Genomic DNA, 15,344 nt, shown 5'->3' with positions numbered 1-15,344 from the left:
AAAGAAAAGTTGAGGAGTTTATAGAAACATATGACCCTATTATTAAATATGTATTTATGATTATATGAAGAATGAACTAATAGGATTGAAAGTGTCTTTCCAATTCACTGTGTCTCTAATGCTTCGGATCTTCTCCCAGTGTATCAAATATCAGCTAATTAACTTCCCTTTCTGGCCTCACTCATGCTCCCACTCCCTATCGGTCTTTCTCTCTCATTTGTCTTTCTCCAGCCCATCCTCCTCCACCAGTCTCACACACACACACACACACACACACACACACACACACACACACACACACACACACACACACACACACCACCTCACTTTGTCTTCCTATGTCACTCATGTTTTCCATCTTTGCTCATTTGGTCCAAGTTTATCTTGTCATCTAACGGATTCCTCTGCAAACTGAAAAATGACATTTTGGGTCGGGGACTTCAAGGATGGTCAAGTTAATGAATGTCCACCAGATGGCCCTTATTAGGCTAATGTGATCCCCCTCTCCGCAGGGAGTTAACTCGCTGTGTGTGTGTTGTGGTGTGGTGTGTGTGTGTGTGTGTGTGTGTGTGTGTGTGTGTGTGTGTGTGTGTGTGTGTGTGTGTGTGTGTGTGTGTGTGTGTGTGTGTGTGTGTGTGTGTGTGTGTGTGTGTGTGTGTGTGTGTGTGTGTGTGTGTGTGTGTGTGTGTGTGTGTGTGTGTGTGTGTGTGTGTGTGTGTGTGTGTGTGTGTGTGTGTGTTGTGTGTGTGTGTGTGTGTGTTGTGTGTGTGTGTGTGTGTGTGGTGTGTGTGTGTGTGTGCTGTGTGTGTGTGTGTGTGTGTGTGTGTGTGTGTGTGTGTGTGTGTGTGTGTGTGTGTGTGTGTGTGTGTGTGTGTGTGTGTGTGTGTGTGTGTGGTGTGTGTGTGTGTGTGTGTGTGTGTGTGTGTGTGTGTGTGTGTGTGTGAAATCGGGTTAACCTGAGGAGGATGGAAGGACGCTGCACCTCCACTTTAACTCAGTCGCTCTGTTTTGATGGGGTCAACTGTCCACTGCTGTCCCGGTCACTCCGGCACCCAGCTGACCCCTCGCCCCCCCCCCCCCCCCCCCCCCCCCCCCCCCATCTGACAGCCTGACACCACCGCTGCACTCCAGACTGAAGTTATCATGCAAAAAATAGGATTTAGGGAATGAGCATCGAGGCTTTTTCCCCTCCAATCTGACAGCGTGTTAATTGCCTCATTTATAATCCCTGCTCATCAAAATGAATAATTGCTGTACTACCACAAAGACCTTTGTTAAACTCCCAAATAACGCTAAACATGGCAATTCATTGAGTTTAATTTATTAGATCGTCATCAGTGTGCGCTGCCTCTGGGCCCTTTGCGTTCCTGGATACTGTAGCTGTGAGGGAAGAGAGCAGAGCTGTCAGAGCTGTTTAGTCTCCGTTAGCCGCCGTTAGCTGCTCTACAAGTGACTACAGGCCACAACAACATCTCCCTCCGTCTGATTACAATTCATAATTTCTCTGGTTTTGTGAACAGAATTGAATTAGTAACAGAAAACAATGGCTTGGTGTGAATGTAACCATACATTCTGATTTAGCTTGTTCACTATTAGATCACACTATGTGTATCCACACAGAACTGTTGCATTCACAAATGAATGTGTAAATGTTGAATATATTGCATGCTGTGTTTGTAAGGCCCTCTGTCAGGTCAGCTCTGGATATAAATGCACTTATGGTTCTTAGGCATTTGATATTTACAGTTAAGTCACACAAATGACTTAAGAGGTTTTTCACAAGATTTTTTGACATGTCACGTCTTGAAATCTTGACTTACTGGGACACAATTTAAAAGGAGTTGTGAATGTTATATATTTGATATGACAAAGGAAACATTTGCTTTAAGTGGCACCATACAATGTTTGCATGCACCAATTAATAACAAGAAAACCTTCTCAGCACATTCAGATGTGGAATTGAATGGACAGGCGTAGCTAACGGATCTATGAAAAGTGAGCCGGCACATAAATGAAATGCAACTGAATGAGCGTGAGTGTGCTTGCCACAGTAGACTAAATAGGGCAACAGCATCATCATTATCCATCACTCTGAAGGTATAAAACTGTAATAAGGGAGTAGGGTGACCTCAGGCGGGCTGAAACTCTCGTAGTGGTGGTACCGCGCCATCAGTGGAGGCTGGGACATAACTGCTGACGCCACCACATTCCCAGGAATGACAAATGAGAGCTGAATACATCTGGAGGTGCTTCAGGGGACACTGGGGAATGGGCACATTGCGAATGGCACGATTGCCAGTTGAGGTTAGGAGGGAAAGAGAGAGGCAAGCAACGAGTGAGAGCGACTCAAAGACCCTAAAATAGAAGCTCTGCCTCCCACATCTCCATCATCCCTCTCTCACACGGAGGAAATGGGGGTCTGCATACATAATATAGGAGGGTGCATGGGTGTATACTATCATCTAAAGTCCCTCTAGCCACAGTTATGATCTGAGCCACAGTATAGAGTTAAAGTCGAATCAACGGCTGCAGCTGAGTCAAATAGAACACATTCACACAGCTCACACTGATTGTGTATATTAAAGATCCTCAACATTGTCATTGTATGTGACAATGACAGTATATTGTTTACATTCCTTTCATACAGTTTATTTTTATAAATTCAGCGTATTTGGTCAGACATAGTCTATATTAATCTAATTTGGTCTATTTGCCATGCCATACAAATGCGTTATTTCTGGTGGGAAGAGTATGAAAAGCCAGTTCTCCCTTTTTTGGCTCACACAATGGCTGAGGTCCAGATTACATTTTTAATTTTAATTTATTAATATTGATATTTTCCTTCAGACTAAACATTTCTGGTTGCATTTTGACCTTAACACTCAAAACCCTTTACCCTATTATCTCTCAGAAAGCCAGCACAGGGCTCCAGATTTAAACACGCAAACGTACTGTAAACGGCAATTTCTATGCATTGCACAACGATCCAGATAAATAATGGATGTGAAGCTCCCCAGCAGCACCTAAAATAAAAGTATCTAGTGATTTAAACAAGATGCACTGGGGCATGTGTTGGGCTCACACATAATGTTAAACCCCAAACCAAAACCTTTCACATGCAGCTCCACACCAAATATTACAATACGGACGAGCAGTTAACATGCCAAACGTTATAGTCATATAGATAATTGATACGTCAAACAAATGGCTCGTCATGCTGCCTGTCTGTGGTGGTTGTTCCAGCTGTGGAGGTCCTGTAACTCGAGGTGTACGATGCCGGAAAGTATTCCAGTCCCACTTCAATATCACAAGGCCTGATGAGCTAATGCATTTGGAACAGAGGGGCAAATGAAATGTAACCGAGACAGCAGCTTTCCATACAGAGTGATGGTTTCCTCATCCCATCTGCTAAATTGGAGTGGATCAGTGTGAGCTCCACACTCCAGAATAAACCACGGGGAACGGAAGAATCACCGGCACCAGTGGAAGTTCCTCGGCTGGGTTTAAATTTCACTGGAGCACAAGTCAAACTTAAAATCTACTGGAATAAAAACAAAAGGGCAGCTGAAGTGAATTTACCCCATTTGAACTGTATGTTTCCAATATGTCTCAAACGTTGCCTTAAGTGTTCTGATAACACTTTCCACATTGTCAAATAACATAAAATAGAGGCTAATTCCATATATGTCTATTTTAGTGGTGCCTTGAAGTGATATTATATTAATGTGGGGAAAAATATTTAAATCTCGCTCACGCAGGATTGGACATTTTAGTTGCCTTTTCATCTATTTTCTAACTGCATGACAAATAAGGGTCTTTTGGAAGTCATCCGGACACTGATTGAGTTGTTTTAAGATGTGTGAGATTTCATTATACAATAAAGAGTTTTGAGGTGAAACTCTAAATTCAGACATTCAGAAAAATTCAAGGTCAATGACATTTAACACGTGGCTCTGGTGAAATCAACAAATTATTTGAAGCCTCCACAATCTGCTCTCTGTACAAAAAGAAGAAACCCAAATACATATTTTTTATTACTTGCGTAAGACTTTTTCCTGTTTTCTATATTTCTTTGTCAAAATCGATTGTTATGCATATAGAAAGGATTGTTTTTTATTTCTGCAGCTATCATTTGTTTGTGTTATGTTACCTTCTAAATCCCTGTGCCAGCTGTTCCCCAAATCACATGCAATATATGAATGCACCAGCTCATATCACAATTTGTTTTCTCATGCGTAGTTTTTGAATTCCGTGTGCATGTGCAAACAATTTGAATTCAGTGCAGGAATGACCCTGACAATGCAAACTACAGGTAACTAATGAACGTACACATGTAATAGCTCCTGCAGAATGTCAGCCATACGCATCATTATGCAGCGGCACGAGAGCTGCTAATGATGTGTCACTCATATGATGATAATAAGGGTGTCATCACCGCAGAGTATTTATTTACAGCGCAAACTGAATATAACAAGTATCAGCCACGCATGTGACGCATGTTGGATGCTTTTGTTAAGCTTGTATTTGACTCAAACTTCAGCTGTGCGGCGGCAGGTACCAGCTGACCTTGAAACTGAATTTTGAAGGACAACTGCTTGACGTTTTTTGTACCCTCTCAGGAGCAGAATTCTTAAATATGGAAAGTATAATGTTACCTGCCTTTCATCAATTAAATTATACTTTTTAACTGTTTTATGATGCAGAATATTATCAAAGGCAATGTTTGTGGCACCATATGTTACTGAAGTGTGTCTATGCATATGTGTGTTAGGGACACTGCTCGTTTTTGAATGTGTGAATAAAAAATAAGGCTACGACGAAGAACTGCAGCTCTAAAAAGTGCACTAGAGTATGCATGACTGTATGCCTTCATTTTATGCCACTGCCAGTTGGAATGCAATCACACTTGGCTGCTGAGAAATGCCGAGCCATGTCAACATGCAGCGCTGTGGACGACATGCGCTCTCTTGGATCAACTTTCCAGGACTGCATATGTAAGAAAATAAACCAAAGGCTATAATAATGTAGCTGCAACCTGTAAAGAAGGCTGCCGATACAGGAGTGTTTGTGTGTTTGTGAATGGACCAGTGTGTGTGTTTTATGGTGATGAGCTGTCTGAGTGTGTTCCGTAGACAGCGCCTCAGTGTTTATGCAGTGCTGATAGTCTCCAGGAAAAACAAGGGGGGAAAGAGTGCTGCTTGATATTTACACACAGCAGCTATACCATCTGGCAATGATGATGGCTCCCTCATGGCCCCAAAAGACAGCGATAAACCTGGAGAAAGCACGAGTGAGAAATAGACTGGGATATATGGAGTGCAGTCGAAGAAGTCAAAACATGACAGATTAGATGAATTGCATGGAGATGGAAAGGAGCGTGGAGGAATGACTGCAGTGCTAAACTAAAACAAGGGAGGTTCAGTAAACTGAGCAGGCCATTTTGTTGCAATGGTCTTCACTGGTGTGTATTCATGTTCAAGACAGTTTACTTTCACAGACATGTATTCAATATGGTGTCATGTGCCAGAACGTCTTCTTCTAAACATCATTTATCTTGTGTCATCGCATGTGTTAACCCCTTTGATAGATATACATTCGTCCTTACCCATGACAATTTTACATCTATTTGTATTCACCTTATTAATGCTGCTCTCTTTAATACCAACCTCTGACTATAGTATGAAGCAAATTAATTTGTGCTCCATACTTTATCCGTACATTTGAGATCAATTAGATCTAGGATAGCTAGCTGGTTTGGACAAGCATCCAATTTAGGAGTGTGAAATGCACTGATTTCATCTGCACTTATTGTTAGGACTCATTGGAATGTCATACAGAGATGCTGATCTCAGGTATATCTCTCATGAACTGACAGGTTGTACAGCTGCCTGCTGCTGGGAGGGGGCGCTCCTGAGCCCCTTAACCCCCCCTCTGACAGACTGTGTCACGCAGGAAGGGTCTCAGTATGTACTTTGTAGACTGTGCTAGGCCCTCTCTGATTTGGGAGCAGCCTCGCTGTAACTATCAGCCGCCCCTGCTCCTGTATCATCAGTGACACGAGCTTCTGGTATTATCAGTGTCAACAACATAGAACTCTTTGCTCATCTTCTAAATCCATTTCATATCAGAGAGGACTGCAGCAGTCCAGAAAGTTTCTCCTAACAATCTCTGAGTGCTGAGAAGAGGGCTGATGTCGCCGTCTCTCCAGCCATCTGTCACACTGGAGGTCCGGCCCCAGCTGGAGGGGGGAGGGGGATGCTGGATCCAGACTGCCCGGCCCAGGCCAAAGCCCGTCTGGTGGGTGTTCAGTACAGTGTCTCTTCACCCCTGCAGGGCCACCAGTGATCCTTTTGGTCAGTTTAACTTTAGCCCCGGCAGGTAGTCAGACTCCAGATGGCAGAGGAGACCCCCGCCTAACCACACGACCTGCACTCATGCATCATTTTTACGAGAAAGCAACCATAAGCATTAACATACGGTGTGCATCTTACTTGCAGTTTTTCAGTGTCACCTTTTTTGCATTGAGTTTAATTTGCTATGTTTGGAGGTTTTGGTTAACTTGGTTTGTTATTAACAGCATGTTGTAATAACAAGACCTGCACGTTATCCCCACATTCAATCACACTCACATGTATTAGCCAATGAGCTAATGAGAAACAGCACCCCACTGGCTGCAGGTTATTTAAGTCCTGTGGAGGGAATAGCAACAAAACACGGCAGTAGCACCACGGCAGCTATTTAATGAGCACTACGACACTTCAAGGACTGAGGCCTAAGTTTAGCCAGGAAGTCCCTTCTGAGCCTGCTGAGCTCACAGATATTAGACCACTAAAAAGACAAAATGCTGAACTACACTCCTTTACTGAAAGAGTTCCCAACTGCATTGCGATCCTGAACCTACACATAATGACGTCAGCATTTAATCACAATCTAGGAATGCTTTATAATTCGAGTCGGAAAGGTTGCTTTTACGTTTGAAAATGCCTTTTAGGTGTCATTATGGTTATGTATAAAAGGGTTTATTCATTGAAATATGTAATTTGAAGGCTACAATTTTCAATAACTCTTCATTATAATGAATCATTACCATGACTCATCAAATGTAGCACCCAGCACAATATGCTCCTGCATTCCCTTAGGGTTTTTTATTTGAAATATCGTTCAAAATCCTTATTAGAAATGACATACAATTTATGTTGACTACATAGTTACTTTTTGCTTTCAGTTTTTTTCTAAAACACTGTACGTAAGAGGCTAAAGGGCGGGACATCTCTAAGCGTTCATAACATTACCGGCCAGCTAACCAATCAGAGCAGACTGGGCTCTGGTTTCAGACAGAGGGTGAAAGGAGGTGCTGCAGCACAGGCAGTATGAGAAAATAAAGAGCTTGTTGAACATTAAAGCATGGAGACCTGATGGAGACATGTCACAGTAGAGGCACAGAATAATAATATGAACCTGAATGTCCTCTTTAAGTATATTTAATAAAATGACAACACATTAGAAGAAGCAATGTATATCTTTATTATATGCTATGTACATATTTTACAGTATGGTACAGCAACAATACACGGTAATGCTACACAGTTGAGATTGCACGGTTTTAGAGTTAGGCCACAGCGGTCGGTACCGTGGTTCTGACACAACACTGAGTGTACAGGAAGTACATCTTTGGCTTCAGGGGATCACAGAACATGGAGCGGGGACACAGAAAGCAAACTTCAGTCAGGAGGGAGTAATAATACACAGACAGGGAAGGGGGAGGGGTGACTTGTCATTGGATTAAGGGTGGAAGAAAGACATTTCCTTCATGTAATGATAGTATGCTGTTTCTGCTCAGGTTACTTCACAAATGTCCTCATGTTGGCGGAGGAGATTGTATCCTGAACCCCTGCTGGGCTAAGACTTGCTCAGCCCTAAATCCTGTCAGAACATTTCTTCACACGTACACGGTGTGTGCCTCTGCATATAGACAGAATATGTGCACACTCCATAGGAGGAGAGGACAGAGGTGACAACCAATTCATTCTCGAATTTCTTTTATTTCTCTATGAATTTGCGGTCAAATTAAAAGCAGTCCTCATTTAGTTTATAGAGAATCGCCTCTTCTATTTTCCTCCCGCCAATTCAGCAGTTACAGCCTACAGAGCATCGGGGTGAGGGCCAGAATACAGAGAGAAAGAGAGAGATTGGATGAAAGATAGATGGGGGAAGAGAGCAGTAAAGAGAGGGAGAGAGAAGGGAAGTGACAAGGTGAGAGAGAGCGAGGGAGAGGAGTCGACAGAGAGATGGATGCAGTGGGGTCGCCGGGGTGAGGAGATGGTGTAATGATTAGATCACAGATACCCTTGAGCCTTCCTCCCGTCCCTCCTGCACACAAAACAAAATCTGGAAGCACACTAGGAGTGGAGGAAGGCCTGCAGTTGTAAATGGCCCAGCTGCCAGAGTTCATCTGGGCGGAGGAGGCGAGCGGAGTGGATTACGGAGTCTCTGCCTCCGCTCTGCTCCCAGGACGGAGAGGCGCTCAGGCCGGATCACATTTGGGCCGCTGCCTCACCGCGGAATTCCTAAAGATGTTATAAATCTAATGTTTGACTGTTCAGAGACTTTTGGGAACAGGCGAGGAGGACAAATAGAAAGTTCTTGGAAATCTGGTAAAAGTCAGGGAATGTCAAGAAACTTCACAATACAACTTATTCAAATAATTTCATATCTGCATATTTGAACCTGCTTTACTAATCCGGACGCTCTATTTCTTTAACAAACTTGAATCTTGTCTTTACACACTTTGGATTTGTCAGTATGTCATCCTCTTTCCCTCATCTCCCAGCAACATGGGTGAGGCGAAGGCTAAAGGCCTAAATATTGTGACCCTCCTTATCGGATGATGTCATCTCCAAACTTAAGCAAGTTGAAGGTGACTGGCTTTGGGAAGAGTTGTGTTTAGGATGCTTCCATCTAGTGGTCACCTAATGACACTGATGATACACAATTTTGAAAAAAGGGGACGTCACAATGCAAAATACATTAAGATGACTATTTCTGACACATCTTCAGTGCAGTTTTAAACAACATGACTGAGAGCAAAACAATATATTGTCATACGTATCATAATGGCAGGGCTGGCAGGGGGTTATTATAGATGTCCACACATAATGGCTCCATTAAGAGCATACATATATCTTTACAATAAACTCTTACTTTGATTCACAAAATATATTTCTGACACAATACCCAATAGAGACATGACAGGGGAGGCTGGAGGCTTTGAATAGGAGTAGTGCCCTATCAGAGGTCCACTCAAACTTTCCTTAGAAAGTTCTGAATTCAATGTCTGATGCTTTTTTTGTCACCTCGAGAATGCTGCCTCTTAGTACCCAGTGATGTATGTTATGTACATTTTATTTTTACCTTACCTTAACAGAAAAGAGATGGATGGTTTTTAAAATGTCATGTGTAGGCGTGTGTGAAAGTCTATATGAGGGGAAATGTAGCCAAAGTACAGCTTTAAAGAAAGAAGAATTTAAAGGATTAGTTCAAAGAGTTTGCCATGAAAATATGTACAGATTTCAAACAGGGATGTGCGGTTTGTAGTGTGTTTCTCCGTCTATCCAGGAAAGAGAGAATCCTGGCTGAGATTAAAACATCGCAGCACAAAGCCAACAGCTGTTTCTGTTCTCACCTCCAGACATAAATTGATCACTATTTTAATTCTGTGCACACTGTCTTCCCACTCTCTCTCTGGCTATATAATGGCTGACTAGTGAGTAAAGTGGGTATTTATTCCCCTCAAATGTGTGAAAATCCTCTTTAAGTGTGGATTAAGGAGGCAGTGTGCATAATGTACCCAGGGGGCGAGGGTTGAACACAGAAGATACCTCGTGTCTGTTAATATTGTGATGCATAATCTGGTAAGAAATCATGTTCAACAACACATCTGGGTCTCTTTCTTTTTCAAGAATGCGATCAATCATCCTATCCATCACATCTGTAGATGGTGAAACTGAGAAACAAAGCAGAGAAACATGCGAGATAAAAGATTAAGAAAGTTGAGCTGCTCATGTTTTCTATCGGCTTTATGTTGGGAACAGGTGGCTTCGAGGTAGTGTGGCTCGTCCCCCGACAAGCTGCTAATGCCTCCAATAAGATAAACCCTGGGCGAATGTGCTCCTGCCGACAGAGCTGCCACCGATAAGAGCCGAGGATCGCTAACGGCCCAGACAACTGAAAACATGAGAGGCCGGCTCCAGATAAAGAATGTAGGAGGAGGAGGAAAATAGGAACAACAGCGATCAATTGCTGGCACTGCGCAGCGATGCTATCCGACGCAATCCCTCTCTTGCATCTCCTGTAGGAGTGTGTGTGAGGCGATCATAATCTGAAGGGGAGGAGAGGTTGGAGGTATGTGTGTGAATCTGGGTCAGGGAGTCATCAATAACCAGCAGCATTAGTGGAGGAAACACACAGGCAAGGTCAAAACTCACTGAAATCCCCTGAGAGAGAAGGGGATAGAATAGTGTGGGTCTTTTCCGCCTCAAATTGCTCTATTCCCACAGGTGGGTGGGTGGGTGGGGGGGGGTGCTTGTATGGGTGGATGGATGAGCGCATGAATGGAGGAGTAGCATTTCTACTTTTTGACAGACTGGCGACGGCCGACTTGGCAAGCAGAAACAGGTGGGAGCTGGGGGCAGAGAGAGGAGAGGAGGGGAGGGCGGGTTGAATTATGGATGGATGATGTGGGGGGGGTGAGGGGTGCCTGGCGAGGGCTCGAGCCCCGCTGACAGGCAAGCTGCTATTTGGTGGAGTCACTTAGCCACACAGAGTCAACCAGAAATGATGGGGCATCTTCGCGTCCCTTTTCTCTCCCAAAGGATTCTGGGAGTGTTGCCGGCGTCAGGACTCCATCGAGGAGAGCGCTTCACTCCGAAAGTAACAAGCAGCGGTGCAGAAGCTCACTCTTTGTCACTGTTCTGTTCAGTTTGCTTTCTGCACTGCTGCCGTTCTTCCTTTATCTTTCTCTTCTTCCCGTGGTGGACCTTTCACTCCTCACCCTCCTCTACGTATGTGGAGGGGAACCAGCCCACCTGAGGGGGAGGGGGGGAACGGGAGTCAGTATCCACACATGCAGTCATTTATGCTCTCCCAGCTTCCCACATTAGTGATTTTATACATTGACCAGAATGCCCTTTGGCAACCTGAAGTGAAGAGCTGTAGTGACAAAAATAAAAATGTATATATTTGACATGCTAATTCTGGGATCAGAATGCTAAGTGAAAATGTGTGATGCCGAGGCCCGATGTTAGGCTTGGAAATTCACACATTTGTATTAAAAACTCAAAGTTAGCAAAAGTTGTTCTAACTATTAGCTATTTGATTGGAGCCTGAGCTAAAAAATAAATAATAAAAACAGATTGAGCCTGATTTAAATTTGACACATAATGTCATTTTTATTCAATTCGATAAGTATTTTTGCATAGATTAAATCTTGGGCCAGTATAAATTGTTTTCACCGCTGTTCATGATAACTATTAAAATCCTTATATTAAACTCAGAAGATGTTAGCGGTACATTCCTTAAGTGTTTTGCAATTGAAAAATCCAGCCTGCTTTTCTCGCCCAGCTGTAGCGATTGTTTCCCTGGTTGAAGGCTCTACGGAGAGTCTAACGGCTCTCGACAGACTCTACATACAGAGGTTAGTTTCCACCGGAGCAGCATCAACACACACATCAGGCTTAGTAAAAGAGAAAAGCTTCTTCATTTACAACAGCTGTTCACAAAAACACTCACGACACAGACACATTACTGAATGCTGCAGCACACACATAAACAAATAAACAAACAAACAAACACACAGGCGGAATTTGTCACTCAGGCTAACACTCTCCACCAAGCTAAAAACGCAGTGTGAGTAGGAGTCAGTACATATATTTCCCCGCATCTTGAAACAGGATTTTCTCAACGCTGCATGCCTGATTATGAAGCGCTCTTGGTGTATGCATTTAAGACAAGAGCAGCAAATCTACTCTTCAAAGTGATAATGTTGGGAAACACTCATGTTGGAAAGGTGTTCATGACGAGATAAAATAGACTCAATATAAACAGTCCCTTCCAGGTACATGTAGACAAGAATACCATCCTCAAAGAACCACTTTTAAGCATTTTAAGCATGAGCTAAAACTGGATGTAAGGCTGTAAATAGTGAATACAACTAAAACATTTTGAAGCTGTTCTGCCTTGACTACATTTCATAAAAAGTAGACATGAATGCAGTGCAGAGCTAGTGCACAACATGTGTTACCTAAAAACGTGGTTACCCAGGGTTGCCAACTCTCACGCATCTGGCGTGTGTGACACACGCTTTCACTCTCAATCTCACGCTCTCCAAACTATTCTCACGCCAAAAACAAGAATACCGAAGACTAGAAACGGTTTTGAAAACTTTTGTCACGTAGTGATCGTCTTCCCAATAGAACATCTTTGATAATGTCTTCTGGCCAATCAGAATCAAGATAACGGCGTGGTGTTGTTGCAGGAAGTCCCGACGGAGAATACTTTTGCTGTAGTACATCTCTATATACATCGATACACATTACGTGTTGATAGAAATCAACACGTCATGAAATAAGACCCCACGGTTTGATGATTGATAGGTGTGTGGGCTGTCTTTCATTTTGACACACAGAACAATGGGGGCTATCCACCTTTATCCACAATGTAAAGTAATTCACAGCCTCTTCCCTCTTCTCTCTGTGAGGAGCAGCATGGTTCAGCTTTCAGAACAAAGTAACACAAAACTAAAATGGCATTCATTGTTTTAAATATGTCGTGTAGTAATAGATGTATTTAATTTTCTTCTCAAGAGAGTACCAGAATGTGTATTTTATGTTGGTATTTCAAAAATCCCCCAGACCCCCCTGCAGGGGTTGGGTTTTCAGCATGTCAACTCTTTCACCTGTGGAGAGATTGCAGGATTGGCTCCAGGTCGCCCTTTTTATTTACTACAAGACAAATGTGCCTTTTTATTTCATACAGTTCAATTTGGATTGAGACAGGGAAATAATCTAAACCTCACGCGTGGCGTTTCACTGTCAAGGGGGGCGTGTATGTAATTACATTGCAAATACTGACATGAGCCCCACCACTGTATGGGTTAGCCCTACCATAGATTACCCAACACAAATACTCTCTCGCAACTGCCAACCCGTATTGCGCATGCTCAGATCTAAGAACCAGTAGAAATGATAAAAAAGTAAAAGTCTGCTGCTTATTGTTCTACTAGGCCAAAATAGAGTGTGTTAATTAATATGTTTGGCAGTTTGGAGTAAGTCTGTAGATTTGTTTGTGTGTGTGTGTTTCATGTATAGCTCTCACGATAATTAATTTTGTTGGATACATTTTCCAGGAAATTATTGCGATAAACGATAATATTGTCGGCACCGTTGTATGACCATTTTAGACCACTGACATAATGATAATATATAATAATAATTGAAGTACATCCTTTCGAACTGCTAGTCACATCCTCATGTAAATGGCAATTTATTGAGTTCATTTTTATTTATCGTACGATAAGTCAATTAATTGCTTATCGCGACAGGCACACAATAAAACAGTGGAAACAAACATGTGTTTGACTTTCATTAGTGAATGAAACGTTGTGCCCTTTATAGTCTGTGTCCAATGTGTATTTGTATATATTGTATATATATCCTATATCCTATATATATGCTAAGGTCCCGCTGCTGACACGATAGCAGTCATTTAGTGCGCATATGTGTAATTAAACCCATGATATCAAAATCTCACTCCAGCCAGGTACCCAAAGTTGGCAACCCTGGGTTACTTGCGATCTCATATAAGAAGATTCTCCCCATTTTGATTGGTGATTGTATCCATGTTCATATTCCCAGTTTAAGGCTGGACCTTACCCGGCCGTTGGCCTCGCCCCTCCACCAGCCGTTGGCTCCCGACTTGGTGTAGATTTTCACCACGTCTCCCTCCTGCAGCGAGAGCTCCCGCGTGTCCCGCGAGCTGAAGTCGTACCGCGCGATCGCCACACCGATCACCTTTGGCGCAAACACTACAAAAGAAACAGAAGACAGTTGGACATTAAAATATGGTAGTTTTTGTTTTAGGTTAAGATGGGAAAAATACATCAGTTTCATCGTCAACACATGTGCACTACATACAGATACACAAACACATACAGATGGTAATGGACGACTTTTGAGAATTCACCCAGAAAAACCTCTGACCATCTTTCTTTCTCTCTCTTTCTTATGAAATGTAAAAATATCAGCCAAATGATCTTAATAATAGCAACAATTCAGCTAATTCATATTGGGTTTACTTTCCAATGTAGCCTAAGTCTTTGAAAACAAGTATATTTGGGCTAACTGACATTACATGACGGCCCCGGAAGCTGTTATTCCATGCTTTTGCCAGTACGAAAATTGGCGGAAAAGCCAGGAGATCTTCCTTCCTCTACACCATGTAACCGCCAGATGTATTTTTCAGAAAGAGAGAAAAAAGAAATGCTGAATGACACTGACTTACATAAACTAATGGAACAGTTCTTATCCTAAGCGTGCATCATAGTTATATTGTTTCATATTGTTTTGAGGGCTAAAGTTTCACCTGTCACTAGTTTGACGACAGGACTAGATGTAATGTACGTTAAAAATGACAGTGTGTTTGTACTAGTGCATGTGATTTAATATAAATGACCTAACCACAACAAAAGCGTGGCCCAACGAAGTGCTTGTGTGTTGCACTGCTTTAGTTAAGATGGTCCAGTTGGAGTGCTGACAGCCGTGTGTGTGAGCGACTACACATCCTGTGGAGCAGACAGCAGTGTGAGAGGCAGCTGTGGAGAAGGTGAGCTAGTTTCCTCTGCTCCATCCCACCCTTCTGCAGACACTGTCATGTGAGCAGGACTGGGCTGAGCTGACAGGTGGAAATGGAATGTCAGACCTCCACAACCTGGCCGTGGGGATTGAATATCTAATATAAAGGAGCACTTGTTTGGACACCTCCACCTTTACTTTGACAGACGGAAGCAAACACACAACCAAACTCAACCACATACGCCTCAAACACCACTCCTCTGCCTCACACGCTGATATGTACATGCACACACACACACCAAATAACATGCAATAGTTAAACAGATAGTCCCTATTCTCCTCAAAGGATGCCATGTATGTGCACACCACCACAGAAGAGGTGAAATGCTGCAATAGGAAGCTGGATGAGATTCAGACGGTGATGTAATGCGAATACAGAGCTGCAGCCAGCATGCTAAGCAACATGAGAGGAAACAGAGGGAAATAGTGAGAGAGGCA

At 42.9% G+C, this 15,344-nt stretch overlaps 1 protein-coding gene across 3 annotated transcripts in view; it reads right to left on the bottom strand.

Annotated features, from left to right (window-relative positions):
* Positions 1-7,500: 7,500 nt before the first annotated feature.
* The window catches only part of LOC117543597 (guanine nucleotide exchange factor VAV3), an 83,476-nt gene continuing 75,632 nt past the window's right edge, over positions 7,501-15,344 (bottom strand). For all 3 annotated transcript variants that reach the window (XM_034211957.1, XM_034211958.1, XM_034211959.1), the window contains 2 exons: positions 13,929-14,080; positions 7,501-11,084 (listed from right to left, as the gene is read on the bottom strand). In XM_034211957.1, coding sequence (XP_034067848.1) covers positions 11,040-11,084; positions 13,929-14,080 — 197 coding nt within the window. In that variant the 3' untranslated portion in view covers positions 7,501-11,039. The remainder of the gene's footprint in view (positions 11,085-13,928; positions 14,081-15,344) is intronic.

Source organism: Gymnodraco acuticeps, unplaced genomic scaffold (genome assembly GCF_902827175.1).
Source record: "Gymnodraco acuticeps unplaced genomic scaffold, fGymAcu1.1, whole genome shotgun sequence".
Lineage (NCBI taxonomy): Eukaryota > Metazoa > Chordata > Actinopteri > Perciformes > Bathydraconidae > Gymnodraco > Gymnodraco acuticeps.
This window is presented reverse-complemented; position numbering and strand designations above follow the sequence as displayed.